Genomic DNA, 19506 nt, shown 5'->3' with positions numbered 1-19506 from the left:
AGCGGGAAGGAGAATTCTGTCAAGAATTAAACATTCAAAACACACCTGGTGGAGAACTGGTAAACTAGGCGGTCATCCAGTCAGCCAAGCAATAATCTATACTTTGAATTTTGATGCATCTGTTGGTGCCAAGACATAGCTACCTTTAACAGTGGGCAAGATTCATCCTAAATAACCTATTTTTGGTAGACAATGAGTCCTCAGTGGAGTTACCCTTCTGGTCTCCACAGAGCTCCATAAGACAGACCAGCCAATATCAAAACATAAATGGTCTTGGTCAGAACAGAGCCTTGGATTTGACAGTGATAATTATGCTTGGTCAGAACAGTTCCTTTGATTTGATAGTGATAGAGTATAAAAGGACTCACAGCAAGAGGGCTCTTTCCTTGCCTGCAGCATTCACCTGGTTTTCCTTCACCCATCTCACACAGATGTGGCAAGAGCACACAGGCCAATCAAGATCCCTATTTACCCTTTGGTCCATGTGAAAGAGTCAAGAGGCTTCCTAGAGCACTTGAGAAGACTTTTACTTTTGTGGTGCCAATTTGACACAATCACAGAAATCAGCACAAGAAAGCTAAATGCCTAATCGTAAGGCCCTGTAAAAAGTATTTCCTTGATTTTGAAGTTAAAACATAACTCTTAAATTCTGCTAGCCAGTGCAACTTTTAAGGTGGGGATTTGGGATCAGGCCACAGGGCTATGTCATGCATTCTACCTTTACTGTAAACTGACAAGAAAAAAAAACTCATTAATTCCACTGGTTCCTGCATTTGTTATTTCAACGTATGTCTGTGAGAGCGTTAAGATGGTACTATAAATTTTGTTTAAAATCTAAGAAATCATTCAGTTAATTTTCAACAACATATATGAGCTATTATTTAGTACTTTTACCTGACTGCTGAGTTATTTACACAATCTAATTCTAACATTTTGCCCAAAGCTAAGAAATAGTAAAAAAAAAAAAAAAAAAAGTTGGAACTGGACTGTATGGCAGTAGCATCCTAGGTTAACAAAAGAACATTACATAAATGTCGTTCTGCTATGCATGTAAGGAAGGGTGCAAGGAGGAGAAGCCCCTGGCTATGTCAGTGCAGAGTCCTAGGTTAAGGTTAGGTTAAAATGTCTCCTCTTGAAATGTCATTATCCAAGTAAAAATTTGATTTAGTTGTGTGGCCTGACTCCCACCAGTCACCGACTGGGACAGGACAGGTTACGGCCCAACTGCTTTACTTCCCAACAATAGACTGACAATCATCATTTGTTAGGCTAGGCTATTTAAAACCTAGGCTAGGCCTAAGATATGGTAGAATTTTGTATTAGCTCCGCGTTGGGTTACTACCTTGAAAATTTACTTTGGTTGCTTATCCAGAATTATTAATTTTTGTTGCTCGATCGTAATTAACCTGAGCTAACCTCAGAACCGTTTATAATTTTACAACTGCACATGTGCAGCGTTGCAGAACTTTTGGTAAAAAGTCGAGTTTCCTTCACCAAGGGCTCCACCACCCAGCTAAATAACGCAGCCTATTAGGTTAAGTTACGGTGCGTTGGGTTAGTATGGTTCCTTTAATGATAGATTTCCTTAGCTAAGCCCTTCATGAACATATGGCTCCCTAATCTCTCTCATACTCGCTAATACTTAGAAATAAGTTATTGACCATGCACTTTGGACAAAAATAGAAAATCAAAATCAAAATAAAAAAACCCTACACAATTTATTTCAAGAGTTTTTGCAAGTTAAATTGAATTACCTTATAATTAACTCTTATGATAAACACACAACTATGGTAGCCTAGGGTATGAAGACGACTGTAGGCTACGTTTAGACAAAGGCCATTAGGAAAGGTTTGATCTATAATAATGTAGCCTACTCAAATGTTATGATACTTCATGAGGTTCACTTCATATTTCATATAAGAATCCAGTGCAGATCATCGATTATGGTTTAAGAAACTTTATTATTCCTTCAGGTGACTTCTAACAAACTGTATTCATTTATCCTAACCTTTAAACCATGAATGAGGTAGGAGGCGGACGGTCAAAATTACCTCAGGAGGAACGTAGTAGAGCCGGCACACAGTCAAGGACGAGAACAAATTGACGAAGTGCAGACTGCAGAGGACAGACTAAGGAGTCAATGATCCTGAAACACCTACAGACCCCAGTGCTGACACCTTGCGGCTAGAGTATTAATATCTGTTTTTTTTCTTTATCATGTCTCTAGCTTAGAAACAATTGAAATTGAGAGTTAAAGCAGTCCTCAGGAAAATGGGATTTGCCCGTTTTCACAATATCGCTGACTTGTTAGATCGGGCAGGAAACATGCCAATACAGGGTCAAGTCTTGATGTTTATTGACGAATGTAATAAACTTGACATACCAAAAATGTTTAGTCTGGGAGTGACTACACCATGATAACAGAACAGAAACACGAAGTTGTGTTATAACAATTAAAAAAACACGATAGAAGTTCGTAGTGTAAGAAATGAAGAGCAAAACAGGGCGAGGATTTACCCGATAAACTGCATTTAGTCGCGTAAAACTAACCTGTAAGAAAACTAATTTTTACTTGGGACGATGTCAGTTATAACAAGGGCCTTACAACTCCTTAGAATCAGTTACATTAATTTGATTACACGATTTGTAACAATATTTAAGAAAAATCCTTTGTTTCACGTTAACATCTTCATCACACCCTTCACAAATCACTTACCAACGCAGTTTTAAACTCTGCTGGAACTCTAGTTAACGAATTAATGAAGGAGATAGCGAAGTAAGAGATAAGGAAAAATAATAAACTTTGGAGACGACATTGTACAAGATCCCGTGTTGGCTTAAGTCCAATTTATTCTGTGGCCACCATCATCCCATTCCAAGGGAATACCTTGTATGGAAAGATGCTGCTGCCTAAAGTGTATCTCATGTGGAGCACTGTGGGCAATACAAAAGGCCCTTGGCAACATACATCTGCAATGCTCCAGGTTTTTCTTGTTTCTTGGGTCACTTTCCAACTGGCTGTTCAACTTCTTTGACTTTTTCTTGTTCCAATTGTCACGGCTCATTTAAAACCCTGTCCTTTGACCAAGCCTTAATGATGTCTCCTTTGTGACCTAGAAGGCTAGGTTTAACTGTTTTAAAGTACCTATAACGTAGCCTATTATAAAGGGTATTGCATCTAGTGTTATTCGTTCTCTTGTTCCCGAAGAGACATTCGCTGACTGATCACTGACGTCAGTTTCAGCTTGCTGTCAAAGTATGATTCATCAATCTTCTGGTGACTATTTAATCACTGTAAGTTCTTATTTTTCTTTTACTTTTGACAAATGAGTTCCGTATGTGGACTAGTTATTACTATCAACCATGCAAATACAGTTAAGTGAAATATATGCTTGTGTGAATGAAGAAACACATACGACGACCAATAAAAGTTGAGTGTATATACAAAGTGACAAGTCTTAACAGCTGACACGGTATTACTTTGTTTAAATGCAAGTTCAGTTTTGCTTTATTTATTTATTTTGGCAGAATCTGATCCTCACTTTTCTATGTACAGAAATATGGCAGCTGCTTGGTAGCCTATTTCATTTTCGGTGTCTTTTCAGTTCTGTATCATGTTTTCCTTATTCCAAATCTTGTCTTTGATTAATAAAACTGATAAAATACAGCATGATCATATCATAATTAATGTCTACATCAGCTTTCCCATTCAGGGGCTTGGGAAGTCAGTTTCTCCTACATTCCTCGTTCATGCGCAATTCTCGCCCTAATTCCAGTCTGGTCTAGGTCTTCTTTTATATACTTTTCCGTATATCCCGGCCGTCCTCTGAGTCTTCATCTCGTTATTTCCATATCTGCTGCTGTTCTCACTAACTGTTATTCATCTTTTTCATCACATGTCCAAACGAACTCAATCTTTTCTTGATGTTAGCATGGGCGACCTCACGTAGGGGCGACGGGGCCAAGTGGCCCCAGCTACCCTTAAATCCTGGAAAATTTTATATATATAATTATATATATATATATATATATATATATATATATATATATATATATATATATATATATTATATAAAATTGCTTTATTAATTAAAGAAATGCAGGCGCTGATACTGTTTTTGGAATTAACCTGCTAGTTCAAAGGGTCTTAAGTGTTTGCCTGCTTGATACCGGAAACTATCCATGCATGTATTAAGATTTGCCGCCCCCTCCCCTGGAAAATATGGTGTGGGCGCCCATGGATGTTAGCTAGTTTTCCAACTGCTGAACAAATCCATTCATGGCTTTCTAAAGCCATAATATGATCTTCCCACTGCACTCTGTTATTAATCTTAGCATTCTACAGTCTACAGTATAGCTACCACTTTCAAATTGCAACATCATCTTTGCTGGTAAAACATAGAGTAAAACTGTCCTTATGCAGGCATCAAAAGTCCCAACTCTGTCTACTTACGGGTATTTTTACCTACCAGTAGTCCAACAATCTATGTCTACTTCATCCAGGTTTTACTATACTTTTTCTTAATGCCCTCTAAATATTTGCTTCACAGTCCTGCAATTTCACCAAGGTAACGAATGTTCTGTCTCCTGTAAGTTCTGAACGTAGTTCTCCACTTCCCTTTCTACTTCATGTGCTCTTCTGGTAAGTTTAAGACACCAAAAAATGTTAGTCAAGTGTATACTTTGCAATCCCAATCACCTCGTTTGAAATTATCAATTACTTCCAGTACACAGTACTGAACTCAACCCTTCACCTTACCGTCAACAACCATAAGGCCATTTACATGACTATACTTTTTTTTTTCTTATCCTTCATTTCTGTTCACCTAAGTTTTACAATGCTAACATGGATTTTCAGCCCTCTCTTCTCCATTCCAGTGTTCCATCCATTTATCTATCTATAATAATAATTTCCACGTGGATCTTCTCCTCCCAGGGTGACAGTTGGGAATATGGGAATTCCTTCTTGGAGGCTTCTGGGGCTTTCTGAAGGCTTCAAGACAATCTACAGGCTCTGTGGCCTTTGGATTTCTTGTAAAATACTAAAGAACAGAATTTTATGGCGATGAAAGGCTTCGAGGATTTCTTTGGGGAAGCCCGCGTTCTTGGAGATGAATAAGACCACGTTCTTGGAGATGAATTCGAGAGGCTTTTGGGGCTTTAGAAGGCTTCAAGACGATCCCCAGGCTCTGAAGCCTTTGGATTTTTTTTTTTTTATGGAGAAGGAATGGGATTTGGTCCTTCCTGGGGACGAAAGGCTTTGAAGATTTCTTCAGGGAAAACTGATCTGATAGGAGCTGAAGACGGCTTCACAGGATCCTGATATCTTAAAGAATTTACGAAGACGTTATACGAAGGTATACGAAGTGATGAAGTAACGTCTGAAGAAAAGGGGGCGATGTGTTTGGAGGCACTGGTCTCTTCAAGGTCCTGCATTTTTAAGCTCCTGCATTGTGGATAAGTGCCTCTTGCCAGCTCTAAAAGACAGCTGATGGCGTAGCTAGTCTTTAAATAATTATAGAACTCTTTCCATTGATTCTGCTGTCAACTCTAGGTCATATGGCAATAGCACCCCCAAGGGTCTCCCTCTCTACAGTCCTTTGTAGCCTTCTCCATTTAGCCCAAGACAAAATACACTGTAATACCACTTGCATTTGAGTTCACAAAAGACCCTATGACACTACAGTATATACTACATTAGTATTTAGTCATGAAAGGTATAATGGTAGGGTATCCCTTGAAGAAAAGAATTCAATGAGGTGAATACATGCTAAAGCATTCACCACCTAAGTTTGCCATGCTGGGAAAAATCTTGGGTGTTGCATTTGCAGTATAAACTGTGGCGTTAATGAAAACTACATGATTGTAAAAATAACTTTTAATTCAGTACACAGCTTTTCCATTAGCCTACACAGTAATGTTGTGTTACTCTCAGCCCAACTTGCACATTCCATATTTCTTCACAATGCTTAAGAGCACATTACAAACTCCCATTTCATCCCAAAATACGACTCTGTTCGGTGAAATTGAAGGGTTGCGGAAGAAAATGAATAGTAGTACGGCTTGGAAGTAACATCTTTATACTTGTAATGCTTGGAATTATATATATGTATATATATTCTTTAGCAGAAATAGATTTATTGTCAACATATATTTCTCTTTTCCTAAAAATATCTCTTTATTGTGTATTTCAGTTTCAAGTCTGGGATTGGTCCTCAGCCTTTGAGTAATCTAAAGACTCGCCATTGACCTGTTGAGGACTCGCAGCTTTTCCCACTAAGTAGTACGTCATTAATTCGCCTTTTCCTTTCACAGCTATCAGGCCTCTTTGTTCAAATACATATCCAAAATGCTGCAGGATTTTGGTCGTCTCTTCTGTTACCTGAAATAAATGAATAAGTTAGTAAAATACAGCAACAAGAAATGCTAGATGCAATGCAATGCTAGATAATGTAGCATTGCTAAATGCAATGCTAGATTTTGTACACAAGAGAATAAAAGAAGTAACATAACTTAAACACATGGCTTTAAAAACAAAATATATTACTGAAGAGGTATAGCATTTAATGTTTAAACCAAGGCATTTAGTCAACTGAAAAAGAGTGGACTGATTTTTTTTTATGGGAATAGGCGACATGGTACCTACTTGTATACATCCAGCTTTTCCTGTTGATTCCATACGAGATGCCACATTGACAGTGTTTCCCCAGATATCATAGTGTGGTTTCCTTGCACCAATCACTCCAGCTGTTATAGGTCCATGGTTGATTCCTGTTAAAAGAATGGTAATGATGTATGCTACCAGCATAGTTTCAGCAGCAATGAACTGAAAAGCAAAACTTAAACACATTAAAAGTGTTACGATTACATTGAAACACCCTGGTTTTTAATGACTAAAGCATCTCTCTCATCTTCTACATGCATATAAATCTTAGACAGTAATATGGAGACCAATTTCACTTACCCATTCTAAGAACAAAATGATTGAATGACTGTTCGTTGATAGACTGAAGAGCCCTCACCAATTCAAAGGCGAAGTCAACAAGGAGCGCTAGATGTGCCCAACGAACCTTCACAGGGTCATCTTCCTACGAGGAAAAAATAAAATATTGCACATTAGTTCCAAAACAAAGACTGGTAAAAACTGTAATGCAAATACCAAATTTTGTTATGTATGAAAACTAGTTATATGACCTTTTTATAACTTATTATTACATAAAATCAAGAAGTAAAGTGGATGCTTTCAAGAGAAATTGATAAATGGAGGAAAAGCGTAACACTAATTTATTATGAATAGAGTTACCATTCTTAACTCTCACAGGACATGCCAACACTATTTGTCGAATTAATTTTGATACCAATAAAAAGAGTCCACATTTTAAATAACCTTAACTTGTCGAGAAGGATTAAGTCCGCTAGCAGCCATGTAAGTTGATCCAATGGTTTTGATTTTGATGATGTCGTGGAACTGAGGCAACTCCAGAAGCTGTAAAAATACAGTGATAAAATTAAACTATTAGCGTATAACTACAACAGCAACAGGACGTGGTAAAATGTTATGTTGCAAGATGTGGGAATTAAACGCATATTTACATCTCTAAATGTTCTGTTGCGCATTAGGAATGTTCTATACAAATGAAAGTTTCTCTTGTAGTTCATACTGTGATTCTGTTTCTTCAATTCTCCATTTCTTGCAATGCCCTACTTTTGAGTATTTTTAAATGGTTCTACAGTATAAAATAAATATATTGAGTTTTCAATGTTTGTTTTGGCAGACATTTCATTGAATTAAAATATTTGCACGAGTTCAAAGACCAACTAATCAAAATGATTAGGTTTAAATCTCTTGACATTTCTACTCTGCCTAATGAAATTACCCAGAAGAAGAGTACAAAAAGTAAATACTCTGTAACATACATCGTCAATGCTTTATGCACCCAACATCACATTTGTAATGCCGAAATTAGGCAAATTTCTGCAGTATACTGTACTATGAAAGTATTCTCTGTGAGGCAGTATCAAGGAAAAGGTAACAGAGATACAACTGGAACCCCGTATACAAGGGTAATTGGTGTTGATGGTTTCGGTGTTAAGTATTTTTCTTTAAGCTGGGGACGAAACATTGATGAAATCATTTAGAAAAAGAATGGCGGCAACCCGTGTTTTTATATTGTTCCCAAGAAGTGGGTACATGGTTTTTGACTCTGTATTCAAGTTTCTAGGGTTCTTCACTCCGCACATGAATCCTGGCTTGATCATGACCACACTCTTGCCACATGCCACAAAGTACCAGAATTATTCTGTCATTCAGTAGTCTGCACTTTTATTAATGTATGATTCAACTCCCCCTCCAGAACAATTCTATTTCACTACAATTAATAATTTGTTCTCCGAAGTACCCTTTCTCATCAATCAACTTTCTGGAAAAAATCTGCCTGAAAACTGAAAGCGACATCTTCACCAGCAGACACAGATTCTAAATTAATCTTAACATCGTTAAATCTCACCTGATTCCGGAATCTGTATTATTCATTCGAAGGTACTGTTTTCTGTCCACGTCTTCTATCCAAATAATGAATGCTTTCTTTGTCTTCTCTAAACATTTATCACATAATCTCAGCTGTCTTAAGAGAATAAGCTTAACTAACACTGTTTTATTTTTGCAACAACGAATAGATGATTTGTACTCTTGGTATTCTATAGCTTTTATATATATACAGTACTGTATATATATATATATATATATATATATATATATATATATATATATACATATATACATACACACACACATAATTATATATGCAGATATATATGTATATATATACATATAGATATATATGTATACATATACAGACATACATATATATATGTATATATACATATTCATAAACACACATACATATATATATATATATATATATATATATATATATATATATATATATATATTATTCTATACAACATAAATATATACAGTATGTTATTCTGTACAACAGTAAAAGCATTTGTAGTCAGACCTCTATAAACTTAGGTTGATAAGAAATTTAGTGGACAGATATTTGAATAATACAGACAAATATAAACTTAGGAATGATATATGGGGATTTTTTATTTATTTATTTTACGTTTTGATACCTAGCATTATCTAATACTGCAATAATAAAACTACATAAAATTATTTCAAGTATATACGTGTCAGACTGTAATGTATATTGAAGCCTTAGTGATTTAATCCTGCTAAATTTTACAGTAATACTTACACCATCAAAATCAGATATAACTTCATTGAGAAAGCGCAGGCATTCCAGGCCCTGATTGTTCACTGATTCCTCAGAGTAAAAATCTGCAAGCAAATAACAAACAATGTCATGAGCACAAGAATCACCACCTTGTCTTCTTAATATAAATATCTAAGAAAAGCGAATCTTATTTTAGGACAGAAGCATTGTACATGAAAAGCTTCATGGTAATAATCAAGCAATGACAGGTTTTGTAGAACGAAAATTGTACATAGTCAGATTAAATGGAAGTCACACAATGAAACATTTTAAGACGTGTAACGCATCGATATCTTATTAACATAGTTAACATATCTAAAACAAATGATCACTACTAAAAATTAGTCTGTATGAAAATGACCTCTTTCGCTTTAGTAAGCACAACAACAGAAATGAAGAAATAAGCGGAACATTATTCGTTATTGAAATACAATATGAATAAATAGGATGGTTTCATTTTTGGGCAACAAAATACACACCTCCAAAATTCGGCATTGAAGCGAAAAGAACTCCGATTTCATCGTAGCTCTGTGAGTACAGCTCTTCATGTTTCTTTCTCCTTATTCCCATAAAGTGCGTTGCAACATGTTGCGGCAGAATATTATACACTAATGCTTCATTCCTCTGCCGGATATCTGCAGCCCTTTCTCGCTGTTCCTCCACTTCACGTCGCCACAGGTATAATACGCGAGATGTCTTCTCAGTCTTGAGAAGGTGAAAACAGGGCATATTATTAGTAAGTGCAGTTGTTAGAGTAGAAATCGAAATAAAAGTAATTGCAGGCTAAAGATGATAGACTAAATGATCAGAAGTTACTGTCTGATTCCTCAGTAGGAAGTACTTTTTCATCCACCCACTGGTCTCTCCCTCCTTTGATGTCTAACTTCTTTTACCTTAATTTTGCTCTAATTCTCACCTCTTACTTCAGAACAACTTCTCGTGAAACTAATCATATATTTATTGTTTTTTCTTTAAATACAATATTAAAAAACGTGATGCCGAAAATCAAGAAATCTATCAATAATATTTTGCATATCAAAATTGTTAGTTTCAAATTATGCACTTTTGACCCACCATACATTATATTTATACACTGACAGGTAAATAACTTCAATTGGAATAACTTTGGACTTTTAAAGTTTGACTTGTCTTTTACGGTTTCATTTGTCTATCATTATCACCATAATCGTTTTTACTTTAGTTTTCCCAGTAATGGGATTACACACGAAATGAGTTCTCTCTAGTCTCCTCTGTCCAGTGCATAACACAAAGCAGAGATAACTCATTCCATAAGTTAAAACCATAATGGGAAAAGCTGAAGTAAAAATGATTAAGAAAATAGTTATAACAGGCAAAGATAGGCTTGAAGTCTGAAGATACTCAATAAAGAATTATCTATACATTATCATATATAAGACTATTAACAAATACAAACCTGGTATACAAAAAAAAACTCTAAAATCTGCTCTCTCAATAATTACTGCAAATGGAAAATTGATGAGCACTCATACAAGAACCCAACTTGCAAATGAAGAATCTCTGCCAAGTATCTATACAAGTCAGATTATTTGGAATGTAGACTTGGCAAGTACCAGCATAAGAAAGACTGCTCATAAATTCTAAGGGGGTAAGTAATATACCAAATCTGTTTCTTAGCTCCTTGATGTAAAAATGCATTGTCAGTTACCTACTAATCTTACAAAAACCTAAGTGAATGTACTCACCTCCCTATTTAGTATCATGAGAAGAATTGTGATCATGCAGAGCTCAACTGACAAACTAGTATGATCCTTCACCATCCTGAAAAAGCACACATATATCAATGTAAAATCCTCGTAGCATGTATTAAATACTGGATGGCTTGATTCTCTGATTTATCATTCTTTGATTTCTCTTTCTCTTATCTGGTGAGTTCTTTTCTGCGGAAGCTTCCCTCTTAATGATACAATGAGGTTAAGAAGAAAATGCTGGAGATGTTATATCAATATATTCTTTTATGTCTTAGAAGATCAGGTAACATTATTTAAGGATATGTCCTAAAATTCAAATGACCTTAAATTATAAAAATATGCAATACTGAATAACAATGTATAATATTCAAACTCAGACAATAATTTCCTAATTATTCTAAGGGAACAGGCTGCAACTATTCTTGCAAAGTGTTGAGTTGAGCAGAAAAGCAGATACTGAAACTCACCTCTTCTTATCATATTCAGACCAGTCCTCGGCAGTTTCCAGAGCATGTTTCATTATGAGCAAGTTCATGGTGCACTGTAGACCAACTACTGCAATCATTACCAGACTCTTTATCATGTAGCTTACCTGTGAAAATGCAAACATCAACTAACATTGCAGCTCAATAAATAGCATGACGATTATCTTAAGGTTAGAAGTAATGCTGTGTAACAGCATTACTTAATATATAACACTCTAACCTACTGGTCTTACACATCACAGTACAGTACTGTTATCTTCACTTACATCACACATTATTTAAACTGTCTCCTGAGGACACAGGGATCCATAAGATAATTATTTCAACCCCTAGTATCAAACAAATGTAAACCCATACAGCTTACACAATTTCAACTTTAAATTTCCATATGTCTGCAATAAACAGAGAAATTTCAACAAAATAATATCTTAACACGTACATTTGATTCTAAATAAAAAATAATTCTTATGAATTCCATATACGATGCTTTGGATGAAAATAGTCATAATCTGTTTTTTTTGGATTTTGTTAATTTTGTTATCCTGTCTACGGAATGCAAAATATCATGTTCTGTAAAAAATATCAAGCGAATGATTCTGTATCTTTAGTTAGAGCAAAAATGGTAATAAATTCCGTTGACGCAAACAGCTTGTTTACAGTCAACAGATGTTTGAAAGCTGTAAGTAAACGGTTGGATTCTTCCTAAAACAAAGTACAATGTACTTACTTGTGCTAAAAGTGAAGCTGCTAATAGTATCAACAGGGTGAAATACGAGTAGTATGCTGGGTGTGGACATATGTTAGTCGTTTGTAAATTAAAGAAATCACTTTCTTCTGGGATTTCCTGAAGCAGCTGACTGAAACTCTCATTATCAACCTTTATGGTATGATTTTGGACATCTGTTCTCTCAAAAGACATAGCGGTGGCATTATCAAAGGCCAAGATGTCAAATGGGTCATCTATCTTGTCACAGAAATACTGAAAAAAGAAAATCCAGTTAATGCCTTGGGCGCTGCAAAATAAATTAACTCTAAAGCAAATGACCTAATGATTACAATTAGTAAAGAGCTACTGTGGTATCAGTCATTGAAACGTGAAGCAGCAACTTCATAAAAATAGGATGCCTGATAATGACACAACAATAAATATGAAAAGCTATATTCAGTGGATTCCAACAACAAAACTTCATTGGATCAACACAATGAAGTTAGGAAGGTATTTATAAAATCTTAAATATCATCACTGCTTAATATCTATACTAAATAAAACTATTCTTAATGGACATCATCGAGCTTATGCACACAAAAATATACCAAACACAAATCGTCATGATTAAAAATGAAATATTTTATGTTTCAAGTAAAAATGTTCTAAAATCACTATCAGAGTTTCCATACTGTTAGCATAAGGGCCTTGAAATAAGAAACGCAGATGATTCTCGTGGTATTCTTGCAAAGTATCTGTGAGTTACTGTCTTCATCACCTCTGACACCCAGAAATGGCAATATTCCATGTGATGTAATAAATCCCATTTAGGGTTCACAACATGCAAAGGCATCATCTACAAATTAATCATGATGTTATCAGCATCTGAGATGCCTAGAAACGTAATTATTAACCTCAACTGCAGGTGTGTCTTCACATCTGGATGACAGGCATGTCAAAATGTAAAAAAGGTAATCATTCATAAGCTGGGTGTCATTATCACTTCTGAAGGATTTATAATGAATAAGTCTGCAGCAATTTCTAACATATATAAAGACGACTGACAAAATCAGGAGGGCCTTGAAGAGAGATATTGGCCTCTTAATTCCATTTCAGGTAACTATTTCCATTCTTATAAGGCAACAATAGGACTAATGACAAAACATGACATCAATGTTCCCTATGAGCATCAAATACATTCCTGTGGGTTACTGTCTGAATGTGTCCCAAAACCTCTTCTGCCTCAAGGAAACCGATTTGTTTATCAGGGGCATAAGAGACAAGGACTTCAGCGGTCCCATCACGACAAATAAGTTATGTGTTAAGGATGAAATTTTTAGACACTAGGAGTTTGGAGGCCTTATACCTCATGAGAAAAAGCAGTGTACTAGGAATAAATTTGGGGGTGACCTCTCAAGACACTAAAAATTTGCAAGCCTTCCACCTCAAAAGAAACAAGAAGTGTACTGTGGACCAAGCCATGCGTTTGGGGGTAACCTTCTGGTACACTTGGGGTTTGGAGGCCTTCCAACGACAAATAAGCTGTGAGTTTGGAATGACTTTAGGGCACTTGAGGCTAGGAGGACTTCCATTCCAAGAGAAACGATCCATGTGTAAAGATTAATTTCTTAGCACACTAGGGGTTTGTACGAGTTCCACCCAAAGAGAAATAACCTGTGGATTAACCCAAGAGGTAAAAACCGTTTCATGAATGACTTCTTATGAACAATAGGGGTCTGGAGGATTTCCACCTCAAGAGACAGCCTGAGTGCTGAGGATGCATTCTTAATACAATGAGGGTTTGCATGACTTACAACTCAATAGAAACAAGCTGTACATTAGGAACGATTTTGAAGAAAGGAGGAGAAATGATAATTTCAATATATGACAGTAGAGACTGTATGATCTGTATGATCATAACCATGAGTAACGCAACAAGGATTGGTGAAGATGGAAAAGGGCTAAACCTGCTCTGCAGTCATGATGAGATGCCATAGCGACCTCATGCAAGTTGTCTGATGAAGATGACTAACATGTGATCAAAGGCCCCAAGGATACAAGAGAACCTCCAAAAGGCCTAAACAATGGATGAGTCCCATAATTTCCAGAACTACAAATACTTGGAGGGTCAGGCCATACAGGCTGCGTGTGTGTGCGTGTATCTTGGCAGTACCTGTAGCTATGGCCCAAGAGAGGTGTAATAACTTTGAATCATATGCCAATTATGTTATTGTAGGTGTAATAACTTTGAATCATATGCCAAATATGTTATTCTTAATTCCCCTTTCACTATTTCACTTTCAGTCTAAACCTGGGTGTTATACGAAAACAGTGAATTTTTCTAGAGCCATTCCTATGCTCATATAGTCATTACATGGGACAACCAAAATCCGACAAAAAACCAGTACATGGCTGAATTTGCAATTTTAGCAAAAACTGCCTTCGCTGATAAAAGAATGTATTCTCATACTTACCATGTCCAGAGTATTTGCAGCAGCTGCAAGTATGACTAAAGTTGTAAACCAGGCAACCCGTAGCCCTACTGTTGAGTGCACACGATCACTGGCAGTCAAGAGAGCGTTGCAAACTCGCTGAAATGAAAGCACACTGTTAGTAATATACAGTAACTGAGATCAGGTTTACTAGACTAAGCCAGTTCTGGTGAGTAAACTCTGTACCCACATTCTACGAATCTAGTAGCATCAATCATTTTTTTATTGCATTCTGTGAACCTATCAACATTAACTGAATCCTTGTGAACATTTCTACTTTTACTTTTTCGCGATTAATTATAAAACGGTAAATATCAGAATAATGTAAAGAGTGTTCAGTAAATAAAGTTATGAAAAACCATATCATACAAATCCAAAACGTACATAGTTATCTTTTATAAAATTGCAAATACATGTTAATTGTCTACATTGAACTTAGTCCATATATGTAAAAAAGAATTATGCATTACCTTAAAAACCTTTTTTACTAAAGACGTTCCTCAATATTTTCAATATATATGCGAGTGACTGACCCTAATGAAGTGTCACAAAATTATCTACTGTATTACATCAAGGACTACATAATTCAACAGAACAGCCTGGCCCCTGACACTTGTAACGTTTTTCCCTTCTTATGACGGTTTTCCCTCCACATGCATCTTATTCCGACATTTTTGCTCCTCACACGACGAACAGTTCACAGATTACTATCAAAAACAATTAAAACAATGAACAGTTAAAGAAAATTCGTATATATAGATATACAGTATATATATATACTGTATATGTGTATATATGTATGTATATATATAAATGTGTGTGTTTGTATGTATATATATATATATATATATTATATTTTCATACATTATAATTTGTAAAGCTAAATGCGGTATTGGTCTAAAAAATAAATACGTTATCCTATGCACATTATCAAATATTCTTCGTATTCATGTCAAGTAGGAGACCATAAAGTTTTATTCTTTCCTTGAATGTATTTAAAAAATGAATTTCCATTATCACAAAATAAACAGCGATGCATTTTTTCAAGTAAAGGTGCACAGCATTAAAAATATTTAGAGAGAATCACTGCAATCCTAACTTACATGAAAGCTTAAGTAAAGCCGTCAATTAACATGATCTCCTAATTAAATGCAAAGGTGATTTACGATACTAACGCTGAAAGCACAATCAACTTCCTATGCTTGAACCTTACAAAGAAACAAAATCTATCTACTACTGTTAGGACTAGAATGGTTACAATGTACTCAAGTTTTCCATTGTAGCAATAATATTTCTCCTATAGGAAACAGTTATGCACGAGCTAATGCAGCCTGGGAAAACAAAGTATACTTTCCTGATAAGACACCAGGAAGGCCATAATGGCACGAGGTTATTCCACAATAAATACTGAACAAAGGAAAAACTCAAGTCCTCATTTACCAAAGGAACGAACGTGCAGCTGATACGGATGCCATGCTCGTCAGCAGGAGGACGCCGCCTAGTAGTATCAGTATACTTCCACCAGCGCTGGAAATGTAAATGAAATTAGTTTCATATTAATTAGAAAAAAGGTCGTGAGTGGTACACAAATCGCAAAGGCAAAATATGAAGTGGGCAAATCTCAAAACTAACCACAAGTAAATTATTATTTATGTGTTGCAGATTTTCAGGTAGACATCATACATTGAAACTGAGCTTTATTTTGAAAGAGCAGACTTAAATACGATTAAATACTAAGAAACTTGTTTTATAGTGAAAATTTTATCTCAAGTAAAAAATAAACCAATCTTACCTTAAACGAACCACTTCAAATACCTGCACAAACTCCCACTAAAGAACAATTCAAAACTACACCAATTCATCTAAACAGCACTGTACATTATAACATTTCACATGGACGTCATATTACCATGGCTGCCATGACATTGGTGATCATGAACTCCCGTCCATTCTAAATCTTAACATTTGGAGGAGCATGATGTGCAGTTACCCAGTTTAGTTAATAACTAAAATAAAAAAATAATGGGAAAAGGGAGTAACTACAACGTACGTGGGCAGCAGTATGAAGCGAGCAATGGTGATGATCAAGAGCACTAGAGGAACCGCCGTGGTGGCAGCTCCGCTGAACGTCTCTCTGTGGTGCTTGTACGCATGCTCAATCTTGCCGTCTCGGAAGCTCAGGGTCACCATGTTGGTTTGGCTCAAAAGGTCGCTGCGTGTGAATAACATTAACAATAAACTATGCTTTCATAGTTCTAGCAAAATCCTAAAGGAAAGTTCTAAAGCAAATTCTAAACTACCAATTTCATGAAATAACCGCAATGGAAGATTTAAAATAAAAGATAATCCGTAATACAGCCAAAGCAAACAGCAGAATTAAGCTGCGAAATCTTTGAAAAGGAATACCTTCAGCCATCTCGATTGACCAACTCTTTCTGCAATTTGCTCTTGAAGGAGGAGTCGGCGTTCCCTTCCTGCAGTGATTTCAGGACCTTCGCGTCCTCTACGGTAGAAAGCGTCTGCGAAGAGAGTAATGGTATAAATGGTAGCACCTCAACTTACCAGAAGCTTTGGGGTCTGGTAACAAGGTCTGTTGAGTAAAAAGGCCCTATGACCCTACATCACAGCCTACACTTGAATATTTTCTAGATATCTTACAGATAACAGCAACTCCATACAGTTCCTAAACTAACCTGTACTCTGCACTTGATATTCAGTTTAAGTAGAGCAAAAAATAAACATAACGTATCTGGTAGTATAGTAAAAATAAACATCATAATGTGGCTGATAAGTACTCAAGTCCGTTAAGCTGGGGATCATTAAGATGAGGTATTACTTCGTATTAAAAATCATAACGTTTCCTCTTCAAGTGCGTCTCTCAACTAGACCAACTATGGAAAACGTTATAACGGCAGCCCTCTGCAGAGTAAGACTGTATTACAGCGTTGACTGTACTGCAGTACCGAACAGAGCGAAGCCATTCACAGCCTATTATGAGGTCCTCTATTCTGGGGGCGTCTTCGTACATAACGACACCAGACGCATGTTCCTCACAAATGGTCGTCCATTTTCCTGAGAGAATTATGGCAAAGACAGAGAGAGTGCAAGGGTAAGGACGACCGAACGGGATACAAATTTATGAGCGGAGAAGGGATACAAGTTCCAGGGCCTAAAACATATATGAAGTTCGGAGAGGAACTTTTTCTTTTGCTGAGAGGAAAACTAAAATCAAGAAAAGGAAAACTAAAACATACATTGTTACATACATAACCAACATGGTTTGGATAAAAACAAATTACAACGTAATTCTGGTCTGATGAAAAATATCTAGTTTAATTATAGCAGAATTAAACTAAACACCAAGGTATACACACAGAGGTAAAGTACGGAGTGAAAGGTTTGAATTAGTACACATTAAAAAGGATATAAGAATGCAAATATGCAAACAGATACAGACAGGACATATGTATATCAAACGATTAGAATACACAAACACATTGTAAAAAAAAAAAAATTGCGGTAAAGGTTCCAAAGAAGGGAAAAGAATATGCCTTGTTTGCATGATGAAACTACGTAAAACCACGAATATGTTAGAATACGAAGGAGTTCAGACACCATTTCCAAAATAAATCACAGGCCATTCTTCAATACAGAGGTCAACGGAACGAATAACCGCTTAAATCGAAACGGCCCGTGTTTGTCTTGAAGTAATTTAGTTCAAGTATCACTTCAACGACTTTTGATCCCAGAGCAATCTCATTTTCTAGGCGGCAACTGTCGTTCGACAGGGACAATTTTCCTACTCGGAGAGCGAAAGCCATGAGGAAAACATCCCGTATAGATTTGTTTATTTAAATGTTTACCTTTTCAAAAATTAAATGCACACTGTGATATAAATGTTAAGTGTAAAAGTAATTAATTACTACAAGCTTAATTTCTGTAAGTTCCGAAGTAGCAACCCTGTAGCCTGTAATATCCCTGCAGCAGGATGGATTTTTGAGTGCTCTGATCTCTCGACTTACGGCTTTAGCCAAAACAATACGAAAAGTTTATTGCTTTGTGATTATTAGGATCTGTAACCCTTGAACACAGCAAAAGGCATCCACTGCTTTTTTCAATCTAATCCTGCTTTGGATATTGAGGATAAGATAGGTTACGATAGGACACGAAAGGATAGGCCCATGGTGGGAGAGGTAATGGGACGAAATGACGCAGGAAAGTCAAGGGACGGAGTACTGTTGAAAGCTGACAAACTTTCTTTACAGGAAAGATAGGATCGATTGGGGTACTAATATATTCTAGCCTTAGAATGACAAATTTCTTTAAACGCCTCTTTAATTTACTATGGAACTGATGCGTAAACACACCTCTGTGTTATCTGAGAGAGAGAGAGAGAGAGAGAGAGAGAGAGAGAGAGAGAGAGAGATTCGCTTATGAATGTAAGGTGCCGAACAATACGTTCTCTGTGCTTGGATATCCATATAACTTAACTAATACACAGTGAGTGAGTATGTAATGGCAATTTACAAACTAGAAAGTGTGGAACATTTTTATTGCCATCCTTATGGTTCTGTGTATCCTCTGCTGCCCGGTGATGGTACTAAAGTTAAGTATACCTTTAGTTTAACCAGACCACTGAGCTGATTAACAGCTCTCCTAGGGCTGGCCCGAAGGATTAGACTTATTTTACGTGGCTACGAACCAACTGGTTACCTAGCAACGGGACCTACAGCTTATTGTGGAATCCGAACCACATTATACCGAGAAATGAATTTCGATCACCAGAAAGAAATTCCTCTAATTCTTCACTGG

At 36.2% G+C, this 19506-nt stretch overlaps 1 protein-coding gene and 1 long non-coding RNA gene across 2 annotated transcripts in view; both read right to left on the bottom strand.

Annotated features, from left to right (window-relative positions):
- The window catches only part of LOC136847755 (uncharacterized), a 39236-nt gene extending 36838 nt beyond the window's left edge, over window positions 1-2398 (bottom strand). Inside the window, exon 1 of the long non-coding RNA XR_010855827.1 lies at window positions 2009-2398. This is a non-coding gene — a long non-coding RNA (uncharacterized lncRNA). The remainder of the gene's footprint in view (window positions 1-2008) is intronic.
- A 3465-nt stretch (window positions 2399-5863) lies between these two features.
- LOC136847752 (adenylate cyclase type 3-like) overlaps window positions 5864-19506 on the bottom strand; it is a 514101-nt gene continuing 500458 nt past the window's right edge. The window contains 13 exon segments of the mRNA XM_067119628.1: window positions 5864-6382; window positions 6647-6771; window positions 6965-7088; window positions 7388-7486; window positions 9264-9346; window positions 9761-9986; window positions 11006-11081; window positions 11479-11603; window positions 12224-12475; window positions 14677-14809; window positions 16135-16221; window positions 16745-16906; window positions 17101-17213. Of these exon segments, the coding sequence (XP_066975729.1) occupies window positions 6197-6382; window positions 6647-6771; window positions 6965-7088; window positions 7388-7486; window positions 9264-9346; window positions 9761-9986; window positions 11006-11081; window positions 11479-11603; window positions 12224-12475; window positions 14677-14809; window positions 16135-16221; window positions 16745-16906; window positions 17101-17213 (1791 nt within the window). The 3' untranslated portion in view covers window positions 5864-6196.

Source organism: Macrobrachium rosenbergii, chromosome 17, assembly GCF_040412425.1.
Source record: "Macrobrachium rosenbergii isolate ZJJX-2024 chromosome 17, ASM4041242v1, whole genome shotgun sequence".
In the NCBI taxonomy this organism is placed as follows: domain Eukaryota; kingdom Metazoa; phylum Arthropoda; class Malacostraca; order Decapoda; family Palaemonidae; genus Macrobrachium; species Macrobrachium rosenbergii.
The sequence above is the reverse complement of the archived record's forward strand: the minus strand, read 5'-3'. Positions and strand labels throughout refer to the sequence as shown.